The sequence below is a fragment of the Mus caroli genome, unplaced genomic scaffold (assembly GCF_978045245.1).
Source record: "Mus caroli unplaced genomic scaffold, Mus_caroli_1 scaffold_18, whole genome shotgun sequence".
NCBI classification, from domain to species: Eukaryota; Metazoa; Chordata; class Mammalia; order Rodentia; family Muridae; genus Mus; species Mus caroli.
The window spans coordinates 59,113,305-59,132,084 of record NW_028227273.1 but is presented as its reverse complement, the minus strand read 5'-3'; the positions used below and the strand labels follow the sequence as shown (position 1 = coordinate 59,132,084).

The 18,780-nt window shown below is 50.3% G+C and overlaps 2 protein-coding genes and 1 non-coding gene across 5 annotated transcripts; all 3 read left to right on the top strand.

Annotated features, from left to right (window-relative positions):
* The first annotated feature begins 379 nt into the window (after positions 1 to 379).
* On the top strand, positions 380 to 4,257 carry Prrt1 (proline rich transmembrane protein 1). Of its 2 annotated transcripts, XM_021149962.2 has the most exons (4): positions 380 to 828; positions 1,776 to 2,314; positions 2,906 to 3,091; positions 3,219 to 4,257. In XM_021149962.2, the coding sequence occupies exons 1-4, from the start codon at positions 810 to 812 to the stop codon at positions 3,393 to 3,395; spliced, it is 921 nt and encodes a 306-aa protein (XP_021005621.1). In that variant the 5' UTR covers positions 380 to 809; the 3' UTR covers positions 3,396 to 4,257. The 2 variants fall into 2 exon arrangements, with proteins under 2 accessions (XP_021005621.1, XP_029326930.1); XM_029471070.2 differs by lacking the exon at positions 380 to 828 and having other exon boundaries at positions 1,101 to 2,314.
* Positions 4,258 to 5,523: 1,266 nt separating this feature from the next.
* On the top strand, positions 5,524 to 5,630 carry LOC115029812 (U6 spliceosomal RNA). Its single transcript, XR_003835370.1, has one exon. It is a non-coding gene; the product is annotated as a U6 spliceosomal RNA (small nuclear RNA).
* A 10,205-nt stretch (positions 5,631 to 15,835) lies between these two features.
* Fkbpl (FKBP prolyl isomerase like) lies at positions 15,836 to 18,743 on the top strand. Of its 2 annotated transcripts, none has more exons than XM_021149394.3 (3): positions 15,836 to 15,905; positions 16,641 to 16,847; positions 17,066 to 18,743. In XM_021149394.3, exon 3 carries the CDS (start codon positions 17,151 to 17,153, stop codon positions 18,192 to 18,194), a length of 1,044 nt encoding a protein of 347 aa, XP_021005053.1. In that variant the 5' UTR covers positions 15,836 to 15,905; positions 16,641 to 16,847; positions 17,066 to 17,150; the 3' UTR covers positions 18,195 to 18,743. The 2 variants fall into 2 exon arrangements, with proteins under 2 accessions (XP_021005053.1, XP_021005054.1); XM_021149395.3 differs by having other exon boundaries at positions 15,853 to 15,905; positions 16,599 to 16,847.
* The last annotated feature ends 37 nt before the right edge of the window (positions 18,744 to 18,780 follow it).

The following is an 18,780-nucleotide window of genomic DNA, read 5'->3' as shown; positions in this document are numbered from 1 at the left end:
TTCTAAACCTGCCTGTCACAAACAAGCAATTAGAGCTTGCTTCCCTCTGATGAAGCATTTCGGCTTCTTATAACCCTAGAGAAAGAAGGTACCTGTGTACTCCCACAGGCGCTTTCTTTCTCTCCTTTTCTTTAGCCACAGTCAGCATCTTACCTCTATTGCCAGCCTGTATATGGGGGGGGGGGTTGTTCTGAACCTCTTGGTTCCACTCTTTGTACAGTTCTGTCTCACACCTAGTTCTGTCTCTAACTGGAGAAACCTAGAACTATCTTGCAGGATGTTCTGAGGGAAACGGAGGGAGCAACCCCATGGGTGAGCAGGGGCTGCTTGAACGGGGTCTGGAGATAAGTGTGGTAAATCCATTGAGCTGGCTTCTTCCCACAATATAATCACTACAGCGAGTCTTTGCGGGAGAGGCTCTAGAGATTTCTCTCTCCCTCCCTCCTTCTCTTAGTCCCACCCGCCTTGCCTGGTCTTGCCTCCCGGTTTCCATGACAACTCCAAGGGAGCCTAAACTGGGGGCTTGACTGCCAGGGTGAGAGGAGGAAAGAGGTGGTCCAGGAGCAGAGAGAAACCGAGTTTTGCAGGGGGGAGACTTCTGAAGCTCTCCCCCATCCCTGCCTTGGTCCCTTTAAGCTCCCCCCCCCAGCCACCCCCCCCAACACACACTGTCTTCATCTCTCCATTTCCGCGCTGCTGCTGCTGCTACCGCCGCTGCGCCATCCCGGACTGAGACACTAAGACTCCTGCGCCAGCAGTCAGGGGGCCCTGACTCCAGCTTCAGAGACCCTGTCCCAACGATTGCAAACATGTCGTCAGAAAAGTCAGGTAAAAAAAACTATATATATATATATATATATATATATATATATATATATATCCCTCCCCCACCCCCCCTCTATCCTCTCCTACCTAACCTCCACTTGCCCTAATCCCCTTCTTTGACCCCCTCTGGGATGTTGTGTGGCTCAGTTCCATTCCTCTCTCCCTGCATACCCCACCCCCTCCCCTTTCTATATCCCATCCTTCTCTTCCTTCGGGTCAGTCTGCCTCTGTCCGTGGGCCCTTGTCAACAGCATTGGGGGGGGGCAGTTTTGAAATGGAAAGGGAGGCAGAGCCAGGTTCTGCAGGGACATCATCCCTGGGAGTGACAGATGGACAGTCACCGGTTCACTGGCATGGAGACACCCAGTGGAAAAATAACGGAGACTTGATCAGACTGGGTTGTTGGGAAAGTAATATCTAGAAGACAATTTTTTTTTCTTTGAGATGAGATTCCCCTCTGTAGCCCAGGCTGGTCTTGAACTTCCCAGTTCTTCATCCTTCCCCATCTGCTTCACAAGTACAAGGATTACAGGCATGAACCACTATGCCTAGTCCCAGAAGCTTTGTCATGGACCTTAACAGAGGCCCATGAGATTCCCAGGTAACTCCACCAGAAGCAAAGTGGAAATGTTAAACTGAGCGTGCATGACCCCGTGACACGACCACATGTGCAGGAAGAGGGGACAGCTGGCTCAGAGACAACCCTGAATGAGGGTTGTGGTTGACAGCAGCGGAGCCTGGGAGGAGCTGTGACAGTTGTGACTGGCAAAACTAGATTGGGGCCAGGTGGCCTACATACAACCCCTTCCCTGACCCCAAAATGGGAGATGTGGTCTCGGCTGTATCTCCCTCGCTCATTCTCCATCTCTCACTGTCTCATGTCTCTTACCCTTCTGATCTCTGCTGTCTTCTCTCTCCCCTTATCCTCTCCTTGGCTTTTCCATGGCCAGGCCTTCCAGACTCGGTTCCCCACACTTCACCGCCGCCCTACAATGCCCCCCAGCCTCCGGCAGAGCCCCCCATCCCGCCCCCACAAACGGCCCCATCCTCACATCACCACCACCACCACCATTACCACCAGTCTGGCACCGCCACCCTCCCGCGCTTAGGAGCAGGTGGCCTGGCCTCTGCTGCGGCCAGTGCTCAACGTGGTCCTTCGTCCTCCGCCACGCTACCGCGGCCCCCCCACCATGCCCCGCCCGGCCCCGCCGCTGGGGCTCCCCCACCCGGCTGTGCTACCTTACCCCGCATGCCACCCGACCCTTATCTGCAGGAGACTCGCTTCGAGGGTCCACTTCCCCCCCCACCGCCTGCGGCCGCTGCCCCGCCCCCACCAGCGCCTGCCCCGACGGCCCAAGCCCCGGGCTTCGTGGTACCCACGCACGCGGGGGCGGTGGGCACGTTGCCGCTGGGGGGCTACGTGGCGCCGGGCTACCCGCTGCAGCTGCAGCCGTGCACTGCTTATGTCCCTGTGTATCCGGTGGGCACGGTGAGTGTGGGGCTGATAAGATCTAGGAGGACAGGGAGGCAGGTGCAACAGGGACACGCGGGAAGCTGGGAGAGAGCGAAACAGAACCAGATCGACCGCCGTTCTGGTAACAAACCCTAGTCAGAAGAGTAGAAAGAGAAGAGACAGTGGATAGGAAGGTGGTGGACCTGGGGCGAGGGGTGGGGAGAGTGGGGTGTGTGTGTGTCAAAGGTCAAGGTTTGGGAGGTGGTTCAGGAGGCAAGAGGAGGTCTGACTTGACTTGAGGGAGAGGAAGAAATGGATCCTGGGAAGCCAGGGGTAGAAGGGGGCAGAAGCCTGGGCCTGGAGATGCTAATGAGGATGGAAAGGAGACTGGAAGGGCAGGCAGACCCAAAAGCCGTACCTTGTAAGACAGTGTGGAAACTTCCACGAATATAGAAGTTAATGATACCATGAAGGGAGGCCTAGGCCGATTTTACTGTCAGGAAGGATAGGGGGTGGATTTTAAACTCCTTAAACCTTAGAATGGTGTTTTATAAAACCTCTCTGCCAATTGGCCAAGCGGCAAGACTGTAGTGTGACAGTCCCTTTCCCCCACTGTCCTTACCACAGCCCTACGCAGGCGGGACCCCCGGGGGTCCTGGAGTGACCTCCACTCTGCCCCCACCGCCCCAGGGCCCAGGATTGGCTCTGTTGGAGCCCAGGCGTCCGCCACACGACTACATGCCCATCGCTGTGCTGACCACCATCTGCTGCTTCTGGCCCACAGGCATCATCGCCATCTTCAAGGCCGTGCAGGTGTGGGGTTGACCAGGGTTTCCTTAGTCCGGGGCATTCTGGACATATTCTCAGAGGGAGGCTGTGGCGGGTGAGCAGTGGCTCTCTGACCCCCCCCCCCCCCCATTCCCTTGCCCCACCCCGGTAGGTGCGCACGGCTTTGGCCCGCGGAGACTTGGTATCTGCCGAGATCGCTTCACGCGAAGCCCGGAATTTCTCCTTCATCTCCCTGGCCGTGGGCATCGCAGCCATGGTGCTTTGTACCATCCTCACTGTAGTCATCATCATCGCCGCCCAGCACCACGAAAACTACTGGGATCCCTAAAAACGTCCCTATCTCGGCCCCACTCCGTGCCCCCCAACCTCCCAGGCGCGTCGCGCAGTCCAGCCGCCTACCCAACGCGCGCCCTGCACAGCCTCCTGAGGCGCCGCTGGACTTCCAGACATCATAAACTCCGCCCCCACGGAACCTCTGGCCCAGAGAGTACGCTCAGTTCCTCAGGAACCCCTCAAACACCCACATCCTCAGCGGCACTGGAATCCGCGCCAAACCCCGATCCTCCAGTCGCCCCAGTTCCCCACCCCATCAAAGTGCAGTGCCAGGGGAGGAGCTCTCCTGGTCTCCTCTCCCCAGTAGGGAGTCAGGTCCCAGAAGCCCTGCCTCATCTATGAGCTCCGCCCCAACTCCCACAAACCCCGCCTCCAGGTCGGCAGGCTCCGCCTTCTTTTTCGTCTTTTGGGGTGTTCAGTCTGATGATTGGGTCTGTGAATCCAGGCCCAGCTCACATACAGACGGACTCGGTCCCCCTACATCCCTAAAAGGACTCAGCCCTGGGAGAACTACACCCCCACTCGGGCTCGGATTTTTGCCAGTGAGGATTTTTCTCCCCCCCCCCCTTCAATCTCTGCCTATTTTCTTGCTAATTACAGAACTTCCCGTTTTGCTGCTTTTGGAGTGAGATGTGGGAAGTTCCTGGTTTAGTACCCCTCACCCTGGAAAAAGAACCAAGTCCCTGCAATGTAAATACCCTTTCTACCTGTGCCAACCCCTGGTCAGTGGGGGCAGAAGAGAATCCAGGGTTAAAGGGATGGAGTCGACGCTCTCCCGCCCTCCCCTCAGCCCTAGACTTGTTTTGATCTGTGTGTGCCGTGTGTGAACTTCCAAGAGACAGTATTAAAGACATTTTAGTGGATTTATCACCCGCAGTTCCAAAGACCACAGCTCAGAGAACACCCAGCGTTCTGTTCCCGGTTCACTTTTCATCTTGTCGTTCCCCCAACGGGGGAGGGGGGGGTGGCACCAGCAGAGGAAAAAACAGTGAGAGGAGATAGTTTCCCATGCCAACAGAGAAAAGAGGGCCCCTCAAGCTTCAGGCTTACTGTAGGTCCTTAGCCCTAGCATCTGGGAGGAGAGTCAGGAGTTCAAAGCCATACTCTACTCTGTAGAAAGTTCGAGGCCAGTCTGGGCTACCCTGCCTCCAAAAAGAGAGAGAAGGAACTGGGCTAGAGAAGACCTGGAGTGTTACTTACTACCAAGGGGTTTCCAATCCCACTTTTCCCTCCCTTCTAAACTGGGCTTGGGACATTGGGGAGAGGGTCTTGAGAAGATGTGGATGATGGCAGACCACAGTGAAGAAGCTAATCGAGGATGGGGTGCCTGGAGCAGGGGAAGAACAGCAACTGCACACAGTGTTCCTGGCCTGAGGCTGGACAACTTACATCAGAGTCCCTCGTGAAGGCAAGGAGCCGAGAGCCCTGGGAGCACCGGGGAGGACGGTCAGCAGAGCCTCTAGTCTACCTGGAGCAACCATCGCTAACCCTAGGCCGGGAGAGAGGCCTCTGTGAGAGGGGACTGGGGAACAGGCAGAGCGGAGTGTCCTGTTTCACTGCACACAGATAGAGCATGATGTCACTCCAGGTTTGTTCATTCATAAGACATGGCCATGACACACAGGGTGGCTTGTGAGATGTGCCCAGATCAGTCTCTGACCCTGAATCCAGACAGAAAATCTTTCACTGAGGCTGGGGTAGGGTACAGATATCACAGGTTGGGACACTTCAGGTCTCATGTGTCTTTTCTAACCATAGTTCCTACAGATTTAATTTATGTGCATTTATGTGTATGTTATGTGTTTGCTTGTGGATCTCTAAGTTCAAGGCCAGCTTGGTCTACAGAGTGAGTTCCAGGACAACCAGGGCTGCACAGAGAAACCCTGTCTCAAAAAATAAATAAATAGCCGGGTGTGGTGGCGTATGCCTTCAATCCCAGCACTCGGGAGGCAGAGGCAGGCATATTTCTGAGTTCAAGGCCAGCCTGGTCTACAAAAGTGAGTTCCAGGACAGCTAGGGCTACACAGAGAAACCCTGTCTCGAAAAACAAAACAAAAATAAATAAATAAGAAAGAGAGAGAGAGAGAGAGAGAGAGAGAGAGAGAGAGAGAGAGAGAAATCTCATGCTCCCTTCGGCAGCACATATACTAAAATTGGAACGATACAGAGAAGATTAGCATGGCCCCTGCGCAAGGATGACACGCAAATTCGTGAAGCATTCCATATTTTAAAAAAAGAAAAAAGAAAAGAGAAAGAAATCTCACCCATTCAACCACTTTATCATCTGTCTGTCTGTCTATGGAGACAAAGGTCACAGTATGTAACAGACTGCAATCATGCTACTTCAACCTGCCACCATCACCACCCACCTCTTCCACGCACCCCCAACCCCCAACCCCTGCTGGCCACATCCTAGAATTTCAGATCTATACTACCAAGCCAGGATACTATTTATTATTTTTCTGTTGTTTTGGTTTTTGAGATTTGGGGGGGAAAGATGTTTATGGGGGGAGGGGTTCGTGCTTGGTTTAAGTTGGTGTTTGTTTTTGTTTCAAGACAGATTTCTCCCTGTAGTCCTGGTTGTTCTGGAACTCACTCAATAGACCAGGCTGGCCCGGAACTCAGAGATCTGCCTGTCTGCTTGTTCATTCTTTTTAGTGCTAGGTTAGCTGCTGAGCTGCATCTCAACCACTGACCCTCCTCTCTGACCCAACTTCTGCAGATATTCTCCAGAAGCTGTGTGCTTTCACAGACTGGGACCCTGCCATTGGGCCTTCCAAACCAACGTGGTGAAGTGATACTTCAGCACTCTCCCATCCTTGTGCCTTTAATGACAACACGTCCCAGCTATCCTTCTCTACCCATCTTGTGCCTGCTGTATCAAGGTGTACTATTGAGCTGAGTCACCTCCACAATCATAGTGTGCTTTCCTGTAGCCCTTCCCCAGCCCTGGCCAGAGCATGACTTCATCCTGGATTATTGCAACAGCTTCTTCGAAAGGTCTCCCTACCTCCTACCTGCCCCTACTCTAAGTCTCCCTCAGCATATCCTCTCTAGACCTGGCTCTTACATAACTAACTCCACAGCTCAAAAGTCTTCAAGAAGTTAGTTAGGGGGCTGTGTGTGGTGGTGCACACCTTTAGTCCCAGCACCCAGGAGGCAGGGGGGACTTCGGGAGTTCCAAGTCAGCCTCATCTACATAGTGAGTTCCAGGATGGCCAAGACAACAACAAAATCTTAAAACCGAGGCATGGAGCCACACAGCACAGAGGGTGATTGCTTGATCTGAAGAGTTCATTCTGGGGGTCTGGCGGTTTCTTTCTGCATTAGGCAGTCAACCCCAGACCTCAGTCATTGAGCTACATCCCCACCCAAAGAGGCAGACATAGAAATGAAAGGATTTCAGAAGCCAGGTCTGGAGGTATAGGCCTGTGGTTCTACCCACTGGGAAGGCGGCAGAAAGAGGATCATGAGTTTAAGGCAAAATGGTGGTGCGTGCCCTTAGTCCCAGCACTTGCGAAGGAGACAGGTTTATCCTTTTGAGTTCAGGCCTGTCTGGAGTGTGATGAGAGAGCTCAAAAGGTAAAAGCACTGACCAAGCTTCCTGACATACATACATACACACACACACACACACACACACACACACACACACACACACATATATATATATCCCCCAAGGATCAAACTTAGGTAGTGTACACACACACACACACACACACACATACACACACAAAATGATGAATATGTGTAATCCCAGGACTCTTCTTGTGGGAGAGGAGGTGGAGACAGGAGAATCATGGGGAAGTTTTCAGGCCAACTAGCCAGAAACACGCAGTCCAGCAGACTCAAGAGAGACCCTGCTTCAAAGTTCTCCTATTCTCCACACAACGTAGCAAACACATGCACACAAATAATAGCAGCAACGAGCTTTTGAAGGAATCTCTGGATTCCAGAGCAATTTCAAAGTCAACGGAAACAACCGGTGAAACCCTGTCTCAAAACTGAAAGTGGGGAAAAGGGATGGGGCTGGGGAAACAGTCAGGTGACAGGGCACATACTCCACACTGCACTAGACCCTGGGGTGGGTTGCTTTGTTTTATTTATTTGTTTGTTTGGCTTTTGGTGTTTTGAGACGGGGTTTCTCTCTGCATAGCCCTGGCTGTCCTTGAACTCACTCGGTAGACCAGGCTGGCCAAATCTGCCAGTTCCTAATTGCTGGGATTAAAGGTGTGTATCACCACACCCAGTCCTAAAAACCCACCACCTGAGCTGCAAGAGCAGGAACCTTGCCTGATACCACTACATCAGCAGCGCTGTATCAAGGCCCTAGGTTAAATCTCCCCTAAAGGGTTGGACAGATTTCAAGGCTGTTTATTTGCCTATTAGAATACTTCCCACGCTACAGTCTGTCTGTTCACTCCTCTCAAAGTTTAAGCAGTGCACTGTTCCTGTTCAGCCCAGTTTTCAACCAGACTGTACCCCTCGACATCCCCACCTCCGCAGCCCCTAACCCCAGGCCTGTGTCTCTAGTTTCGGCTAGGCACGAATCAAACTGCTTGGTGTTTACCCTGACTCTATGACCACCTCTAAACTCTAGGCCACTTCTGGGCTCTGCCCTGCCCCTGGGCTCTGCCCTGCCTCTGGGCTCTAGGCTTTCTCTATTTTCTCCACACACCTGCACTTGCTCTGCTTTTTTCCTTCAAGGTTCACATCAGCTCACCCCTCTCTCCTCCACACTAGGTCCTCTAGGTTGGATCACAGGAACAGGGAGTTCCTAAACAGTGCCAGGCATTCCATGGTGTGATGGTTCTCCCTGCTGGCTACACATTAGAACTCTGAGGCTGGAGGGGGCGGGTATTTTTAAAGCCCAAGCTCCTTGGGCAACCTTTGGGTGGGGAAACTCAAGTGCCAATACTGTGACAACCCCAGAGGATAACAAAGTGCACTGAAGGCTGGGAATCACCCAGAGACCCTGTAAGGTGCTCCAGCCAGGGCAACCTTCCTTAGGGGAAAGTCTCTGCGCCTGAAGCCGGCACCTGCCCTTCCCCGTGGGCTTCTTCTTACCTGCGGTCTGGATGTATACACTTAGCCTGAAGCAGCTCTTGGATGCGGGTGCCAAATCTTGCTTCTGTTTGGTTTTCAGATCCTCATCTGGCAAAGTCTCTTCCACTAATATTTGAACTCTTTGAAAGTAATTAGGAGAAGTCAGTAAATACAAAATGAAACAAACAAAAAAAAAGCACTTCTCTCTTCCTCTCCCCCAAGATTCTGCCCCTTCTGAGGGTCACAAGGAGCTCCCAGGTTCCTGTTGCTCTTCTCCTGCCTGGCCTCAGCTCCCCTATATACAGAGCCCCAGTTCTTGCACCCCTGTGGACAGCCTGAATCCTCTGGCAGGGTCTCTGCTCCCCTCTTAGTGTCTACTTGGATGCTCCCTCCCTCTGGCAAGGCTACACCTGGCTCGATGTCTCTGCCTCTTCTTGTCTTCCATGTTTTGTTATGCTGTTGGTATTTTGTCCATGTGAATGCTAGGAACCGAAGCCAGGACTCCCCATGTGCCAGACAAATGCAGTACTGGGGATCTACATTCTGGACCCCTAATCTTGTTATTTTTGATGCCTTTGATAGCCATGCGTATCATCCAGGATTGAATGATCTAACCACCCACCCACCCATCATGCCTTCAACCAGATCACCACAGTGGCAGCCACCCTTCCAAAAATCCCATTTATAGTCTTTCCATGCCATCCCTCAATTCCACTTGAAAAATTCTCAGCTCCGTTTGGACTGCCCGCCCATTGACTCTATCACTTTATTATTATTATTATTATTATTATTATTTTTTTTTTTTGGTTTTTCGAGACAGGGTTTCTCTGTGTAGCCCTGGCTGTCCTGGCACTCACTTTGTAGACCAGGCTGGCCTCGAACTCAGAAATCCGCCTGCCTCTGCCTCCCGAGTGCTGGGACTAAAGGCGTGCGCCACCACGCCCGGCTATTATTATTATTATTATTATTATTATTATTATTATTATTTAATGTATATGTTTGAGTGTTTTGCCTACATGTCTGTCTGTCTGTCTGTGCAACACTTGGCTGGTGCTGATGGAGCCAAAAGAGAGCATCGGATCCCTAGAGCTAGAATCGCAGGTGTTTGTATGGGTGCTGGGAATCGAACCACAGGACTATGGAAGAGCAGCCAGTGCTCTGAACTGTTGATCCTTCTCTCTGACCCATGCCACTTTTATTATTGTTTGATTTTCTTGGTTTTTCATTTTCTGACTAGGTGTGATGGCTCATTCCCATAATCTAAGTACCTGGGAGGCTGAAGCAGGAGGATTTCCATGTGTTCAAGGCCAACCTGAACACCCTATCTCCAAAGAGATAGAGAGAGAGAGAGAGAGAGAGAGAGAGAAAGAGAGAGAGAGAGAGAAAGAGAGAGAGAGAGAGGAGAGAGAGAGAGAGAGAGGAGGAAAGAAAATAAAATCTCATTTTCCTCATTTCTCAGTTAAGCTCCTGTCCTGGCTAGTTTTATGTCTACTTGACACGAGCTAGAGTCATCTGAGAGGAGGGACCCTCCACTGAGGGATTGTCTCCATACAATCCAGCTGTAGTGATTTTCTTAGTGATTGATGTGGGAGGGCTCAGGCCATTGTGAGTGGTGCCACCCCTGGGCTGGTAGTCTTGGGTTCTTTAAGAAAGCAGGCTGAGCAAGCCATGAGGAGCAATCCAGTAAGCAGCACCCCTCCATGGCCTCTGCATCAGCTTCTGCCTCCAGGTTCCTGCCCTGTGTGACTTCCTGTCCTGATTTCTCAGTGATGGGCTCTTACCTGGAAGTATAAGCTGAAATAAAGCCTCTTCTCCCCAGGCTGCTTTGGACAGCTTCTAAAGTTGGATGCTGTGAAGACTTCCAAGGTCTTACCCTATTCTCTTGGCTCCTCTCCTTTTATACAATTTGCCTCTTGCTCAATTTCACCCTGCCTGCTAACACTTCACCCATCAACTGAGTAGGGCCAAGGGAAGTGCACAGTCACCCCTGGATAGTTTGTTTCCTGTGAGCCATCTGTGTAGCTGCCAGCTGCCATTTCTTTCTTCAGTGACCTTCCCCATTCTGAGACCACAATTTCACAAGATGGTAATGCTTTCTCCAAAGAGAGCAAGAAAATGGACTTTCCATCCAGAGAGCCACTTTCCCTATGGCTTCACCCAGCACTGCTGGGTACCTCTGCTGCAGACAATTGCTTCTGGCCTAGAGACCCCGGGCCTTCCACCTGCCAAAGCTGGGACTTCTTAAGTCTTCCCCTTTGTCCGCGGAGTTGCATCATGGATGTTGGAGGAGCCCATCAGGGGCCCACCCCTGCCAGAGAGACTGTTGGCAACTGATGACTGTTTGTGGAGGAGGACTTAATCTCTTCAGTGGTGTAGTCAGGCTAAATAACCTCTGGCCCACACTCCCGCCATAGCATGCATGTGGAGTTAAGGTGAGAATTCATACGCTATGGCGAGTAAGCCATATTAAACCCGGTGGGTCACACACTGAAAGATCTTGTCGAGAACAGTTCCAGTGGGAGAGGGAGTGGGGGGTGGGAATGAGGCAAACACGACTAAAGGTCAGATTATATGGATATATGAGACTAACATGGGAGAGCACTCCTTTAATCCCAGCACTCAGGACTCAGAGGGAGGTGGAATCTCTCTGAATTCAAGGCTAGCCTGGTCTACATAAGTGAGTTTCCAGACTAGCTAGGGCTACAAAGTGAGACTGTCTCAAAAAAATACATTTTTTAAAAAAGATTTATTTATTTATATGTAAGTACACTGTAGCTGTCTTCAGACACTCCAGAAGAGGGAGTCAGATCTCGTTACGGATGGTTGTGAGCCACCATGTGGTTGCTGGGATTTGAACTCCGGACCTTCGGAAGAGCAGTCGGGTGCTCTTACCCACTGAGCCATCTCACCAGCCCTCAAAAAAATACATTTTAAAAAAGGTTTATTTTCTGCACATACGTGTTTAGCCTGAATGTATGTATGTGCACCATATGGGTGCCCGGGTCTCTCAGAGGTCAGAAACGAGAACTGGATACCCTGGAACTGGAACTACAGAGAGTGTGAGTTACCGAACCGAACTAGGTTCTTCTGCAGGAGCAGCTGGTGTGCCTAACCTCTCAGCCACCTTTCCAGTCCCAGTTAATTAAAAAAAAAAAAAAAATTAAACTGTTGACCAGAGCCAGGAATATGGCTTAGTAATAAAGAGCATGCCAAGGGTGTACAGAGCCTTGGAATTGATCCCCACCATTGCCAAGGGGAAAGAAAGAATGGATGGATAATGGAGTCACTCTAGGAGAAAGTGAGGTAACACATATCAGCTAATACACATGAGCTAAGACTATTGTCCCTTAGCACAATGCCTGCTATTGCTGTTGTGACTCATGACCAGGCTTGCTGCGGGGGGGGGGGGGGGGGCACTGCAATGTTCCACCACAGAAAGTCTTTGTCACCTCAGACCCTTGTCACCTCAGGGTTTCCTGTTCCCTGCCTGTCAGGCAGGCACGGTCCAAAAACTCTGGGAGGGAAAGAGAACAATTTTGACACAAATCCCAGGAGAACCAAAACCCACAGAAACCACCAAGACTAAACAGAAGGGGATATTTGTTTAACCTCCAGGGGGGCTAGAATTTTGGTGTCTCTAAACCACGCTAGAGCAGCAGAGCATAAGGGCAGCAGTTGGTTCCTTGCAGTGTGGAAGGCGTGGTGCTTGACTGTGAAAATCTCCAGCTGGCTCCAGACCTTGTGACAGGGTAGCAGGCACTTGGCTTGGAATGGCTTGGACAAGCTGACACTGAACTGGGAGTGCATAAAGCTGGGTGGACGGAGGTTTGTGCTGCCTCCTGCTGCCTCTTCCGCAACAAATGCCCCAAATCTCTGCACGGCAAAACAATGGCCAGCTTTCAAGGCTCAGCAGTCTGATTGCCTCCGTGCATGCAGCCGGTCCAGATGGCGCTGAGCTGGAAAGCACAGAGGCCCTGCCACCCAGCTCACTTTTTCTGGCATCTGGAGCATTTTGAAACAAGACACTCACCCGCCACTGGTTGGGCTTTCTGCACTTGCCTCCATCCCTCATTGATAAATCCTGAGTATTGAGTAAGGATTTAAGGGTAGTACTGGGCCTTGTACAGTGTGCACACACTCTGGCCTTGAGGGACACTCCAACCCTTAGTAAGGATCACTGTGGGGCTGGAAGGATGGCTCTGTGGTTAGGGGCTTGCTGCTTATGCACAGGATACACTTCCTAGATGTGGTTCAGCCTTCAAGCAACTTTGATTTGTGTAGTGAGAATTCTGGAGTTTTGGTTTCTTTCTCTCTCTCTCTCTCTCTCTCTCTCTCTCTCTTTCTTTTTTTTAATTGGGTGTTTATTTCATTTACATTTCCAATGCTATCCCAAAAGTCCGCCCCACTCTCCCCCACCCACTCCCCCACCCACCCACTCCCACTTCTTGACCCTAGCGTTCCCCTGTACTGGGGCAGATAAAGTTTGCATGACCGGGGCTGGTGAGATGGCTCAGTGGGTAAGAGCACCCGACTGCTCTTCCGAAGGTCCAGAGTTCAAATCCCAGCAACCACATGGTGGCTCACAACCATCCGCAACAAGATCTGGCACCCTCTTCTGGAATGTCTGAAGACAGCTACAGTGTACTTACATATAATAAATAAATAAATCTTAAAAAAAAAAAAGTTTGCATGACCAATGGGCCTCTCTTTCCACTGATGGCCGACTAGGCCATCTTCTGATTCATATGCAGCTAGAGACACAAGCTCGGGGGGTGGGGGAGTGGGGGGGTACTGGTTAGTTCATATTGTTGTTCCACCTATAGGATTGCAGATCCCTTTAGCTCCTTGGGTACTTTCTCTAGCTCTTCCATTGGGGGCCCTGTGATCCATCCAATAGCTGGCTGTGAGCATCCACTTCTGTGTTTGCTAGGCCCCGGCATATTCTCACAAGAGACAGCTATATCTGGGTCCTTTCAGCAAAATCTTGCTAATGTATGCAATGGTGTCAGCGTTTGGAAACTGATTATGGGATGGATCCCTGGATATGGCAGTCTCTAGATGGTCCATCCTTTCGTCTCAGCTCCAAACTTTGTCTCTGTAACTCCTTCCATGGGTGTTTTGTTCCTAATTCTAAGAAGGGGCAAAGTGTCCACACTTTGGTTTTCGTTCTTCTTGAGTTTCATGCGTTTAGCAAATTGTATCTTATATCTTGGGTATTCTAAGTTTCTGGGCTAATATCCACTGAGTACATATTGTGTGAGTTCCTTTGTGATTGGGTTACCTCACTCAGGATGATGCCCTCCAGGTCCATCCATTTGCCTAGGAAACTTTCTTTCTTTCAAGATTTATTTATTTTTATTTATATGAGTACACTGTAGCTGTCTTCAGACACACACACCAGAAAAGGGCATCAGGTCCCATTACAGGTGGTTGTGAGCCACCATGTGGTTGCTGGGAATTGAACTCAGGACCTCTGGAAGAACAGTCAGTGCTCTTAACTGAGGAGCCATCTCTCCAGCCCTGGTTTCTTTTAAAAAGATAGGAATACTATAAAAATGTGCTTTAGCTTTAATCCCAGGTGTGGGGGGCAAGTGGGCTGCTCGGGACTGTCTGTAACAGCCGATTGTGGTTGGCCTCATGTGCTAGCAGGGCCATGGTTTTGCCAGCTGCAGATAGTTTCTGCAATCATGTGACTCTGAAATTCTGGGAATTTTTCAGACGGTAGATAAATGCTAGGGATGCCAAGAGGCAGTGTGGGTTGGGGAGGTTGGTTGTGTTTTTCTAGTAGCTGTGGTCCAAGAGGAAATGAAAGATGTAAGATACAGGGGTCTCTACCTCTCTCTCGCCTCTGTCCTTTCTCTCCTATCTAGTGATAGAGGATGAAGATGGGGGGATAAAGGGTAGAAAAAAGAAGCCAAAAAGTAGCAGAGATCCACCACAGATCTGTCCTCTGTGTCATTCATGTAGCCCAGGCTAGCCTCAAACTCACTCACTATTATGCTCCTTCCTCCATGTCCTAAGTGCTGGGGCTATAGGAGTCATCACTCAAACTCCAGTCCATTCTTTAGATGTCAGCAAAACTGTTGCCACAAAGAATGTCTACTCCCTGTCACAGCTTGCTCTCATAGCACATTATACTTGGGATACCTCTGTGATCGCTTTCTGTGGTGAGGCTATAAATCTCATGAGGGTAAAGGCTCCGTCCCTCTCATCTCGGTGTTCGGGGTCCTAGCATGCTGCCCAGATATAACGGGTGCTCAATGGATACCTGCTGAAGGGGTTACACACACACACACTGCCTCGCACTATGGAGTAACAGAGAATATGGGTTTCTTTGTGCAAGGATTAAGGTGTAAACTTCTACACTTCCTACTTTCCTTGAAATCCCTCAGCGGAAAGGGGAGGAGAGAGAAGATGGATTAATTCTCTATAAGATTCCACGGATTCCGAGAGCCACAGCAGTTAGTCATGGTGTTGGGGATGGGGAAGTGGACTAAGATTACGCTGGCTCAAAACCAAAACTAAAATTTTTGAGAGGGAGAAAAAAAAAAAAAAGAAGGTCAGTGACCTGGAGTGCAACAGAAACAGAGAAAACTGGGTTTTGTTTTGTTTTCCCGAGACAGGATTTCTCTGTGTAACAGTCCTGGCTATCCTGGGAGTTGGTTTGTAGACCAGGCTGGCTTCAAACTCACAGAGCTCTATCTGCCTCTGCCTCCTGATTTCTGGGATTAAAACCATGTGCTATCACGCCTGGCTTACAGGTGTCTTTTAAATTGCCAACCCAAATTACATTTTTGGGTTTGTTTGTTTTTCTTGCGGGGGAGATAGAGCAAGTGTTACAAAAGCAGAAACTGAGGGTTTGGTTATGAATTACATTCTCTGGGCAGTCAAGCAGATTTACAAAGGCAGATGGCAACCTTTCTTATCTCCTGGCTACACTTTTCTGTGTCGTTAGGAAGTCCAGCAGTTTCCATTACCCTTAAACCAGCTTCACTTTCTGAGAGAGTTGAAGCCCAAGGTCACTTTTCCAAGGCAGGTTAGCAAAGCCTGGAAAGAGGAGAGTTTCTGACAAGCAAGTGGCTCCAAAGGGCAAAAGAAACTTAGATTTCAATGAATTCAGGTGTGTAACTATTTCCTTGTCTTCCCAAACTGTCTACGCAAAGCTCGTTTGTAGGCTATGTTTAAGTAAGAATTGGGTCACAGCCTCTCGGTTTAATTATTTATTTAATATCTCCGACGACGTTTGTTAGTACACTTATTCTTTTTATATTCTAATCAGTGTAAAGCTTGTCAGTATTTCTTTCACCCTGTATCATCAATGAAGCTCTGGGTGTGATCCACATAAACCAGGCACAGTGGGGCATACCCATGATCCCAGCATCCTCTTCGACATAGAGTTCCAGGCCAGCAAGGGATACACATGACCCTGTCAATAACACCAAGAACAACATAAGACAAAGTAAGGTGCTTAGATAATAAGGGGTTCTCCTTCCCAGAAGAACTGTGCTGGCCCAGCCGGTGCAGGCAGTTTGCCCAGCAAGGCTGAGTCATGAACCGGATCTATCTACACCTTCTGTAGGGAGGAGGAGAGCTGTTCTCCACTGCTCCTCTCACTGGAGCCTGGGATACTAGTTACACACGAAAAATATAGGACAAACTGAGCTGGTGCGGAATGAGGTCACTGAGGGATCACACTGCTAGCGGGCTGGAGCACTATCCAAGAATCACAGGCTCCATCTGAGAGTTTTGAAATCCAGGTCTGCAATTTAACGTATTTTCTCATGATGGATGTGCTCATTCGAGTTTGAAAAACACTACGATTCTGGATCAGGGGGCTCAGTTGAAGGGCAATGATGGATATGTGACAAAAGTCAATCAAGGATGAGCCAAAATGGACAGGGGTTGATTTCAGCTAAGATCTCTGAATTTGGGTATAATAACAGGGGAGGGTCTGAAAGCAGCTAAAATCTCAGCCTTTAAATTTGAACTGAAGCTCGAACTCAGGGTCTTTACGCATGCTTGGCAAAGCTCTCTACCACGCTCTCTCTTTCTCAGCTCAAGTTTCCCATTTCTGGCCTTTTTACATTTTGACTAAACCAGTCAGCCAGATCTTTATCAACCTCGGTTCGATTTGGCTAATTCTATTGCTTAGGTCTAGTCCGGTTGCTAAGGTATGGCGCTTCACGGTTGCTAGGGAAATGACGTCACCATGGAGGCGGGACAAGGGACCTCTTCGTGCTCCTGATTGGCCGTCGTGTTAGGGACTAGCTTCTCCGTCTCGAGGGCTCAAGGGCTGATAGAGACTCTCAGCTGCTTCCAGGCTGCTCTTCCAGGCCTCAACATCATACTCAATGCAACAACTGTGACTTAGGCCGACCTGCTATGCTCCTTGGCCTCTCAGGTACTTTTTGACCCAGTCAAGTGCCCATAGTTGGGGCGACTACCCGAACCACGGGGAATTACAGAATTTATAGTTCTAAACTAGACCTGGGTGGATTCTAGCTTGGGAAGGGGAAAAAAAAAGGAGAAACTTTTAGCACTACGAGGAGTCTTAACTAGGAATTCTGGAATTTACATTGTTTCGTGTTTGTTTTTTTTTTTTTTTTTCCACTCGCTCAGGTCTGAACTACACTTGACCCATCACTTTCCAGACTAAACTGTCTTTCCTTTACCTTATCTGCTGTGGAAGGGATCAGGAGATCCAATGGAGACCTCACCTATCAGCCCAATGAAAGAGAAGAACACCGCTCAGCCGCAGCAGCGGGAAGAGAACGCCCAGCAAAACCTAAATGCAGCCATTCCGTTTAGGCAGCGATCCCTAGGTCTTCTCCCTGAAGCCCCGAAGGTGGGAGTGAGACCGGATCCAGCCAGTCAAATTGTAGAGACTCAAGAGATTGAACACCCCGTGGCTGGATTTGAAGGTGACTCTGATAAATTTCAAGTCTCAATCAATGAGATGGCAGAGCACCTCCAAGCTTCTGATCTTTGGTACTGTCCTGATGGGAGTTTTGTAAAGAAGATCATAGTCCCTGGCCATGGCTTAGACAAACCCAAGCTAGGCTCCAAATGCCAAGTGTTGGCTTTGGGATTTCCTTTTGGATCTGGGATGCCCGAGGGCTGGACAGAACTAACCATAGGCATAGGGCAATGGAGGGAAAAAATGTGGGGGGAACTCATGGAAAAATGCCTGGAGTCTATGCGTCAGGGCGAGGAAGCGAAGATTCACCTTCCTGGATCCTCTGCACCTCTTGCTAAACTCAGACTGGATTCCTTCACCAATGGCCGGGACTCCTGGGAGATGGAGGCTATGGAGAAGGAGGCTCTGGCCAAAGAAGAACACAGAAGGGGTACAGAACTGTTTCGAGCTGGGAACCCTCAAGGGGCTGCCCGATGCTATGGACGGGCTCTCCGACTGCTGCTGACGTTGCCCCCACCCGGCCCTCCCGAACGAACTATCCTTTATGCCAATCTGGCTGCCTGCCAGTTGCTGCTAGGACACCCCCAGTTGGCAGCCCAGAGCTGTGACCGAGTGCTGGAGCGGGAGCCGGGCCATTTAAAGGCCTTATACCGAAGGGGGGTTGCTCAGGCTGCCCTCGGGGACTTGGAAAAAGCCACTGCTGATCTCAAGAAAGTGCTAGCAGTAGATCCCAAAAACCGTGCAGCGAAAGAGGAGCTGGGGAAGGTGGTCATTCAGGGGAGGAAACAGGATGCAGGGCTGGCTCGGGGACTGCGCAAGATGTTTAGCTGATTAAAGGAGACAGGAACCCGCGAACTGTGGTCTGTGTTGTGGGATTTTCAAGGGCCCCGAAGGATGTTGTTTGAACTCGTATCTCCTTCTGACCTACAGGGAGTTAGCGATGATGTCAGTGAGCCACTTGGTGGAGGGAGTCCCGGGAAGCGTATCCACCTCCCATATCCACCTCCGAGGATAGGAGAGGCTGTCTATTTGGGACTGGCTGTGAACTTCCGGATGTCAGGGAGTTGCATCCCAGGGAGGTGGAGTTACAAGTGGTTGCGTGTCCCCAGGTGTGGGTAGAGAGAATGTAATCCAGACCCTTACAAAAGCAATAAGCACTTTCTTTTTGGGTGGGAGGGTTCGAGACAGGGCTTCTCTGTGTAACAACCCTGGCAGTCCTGGAGCACACTTTGTAGACTAGGCTGAGATCCACCTGCCTCTGCCTCCTGAGTGCTGGGATTAAAGGCGTGTACCACCGCCGCCTAGTCGCAATAAGCAATATTAAACTGCTGAGCCATCTCTTATCCTAGATGCTGGAACTTTGCTCATTCGTTTATCCATTAATAATTCATTCATTATGCGTGTGCCTTCATGAGTT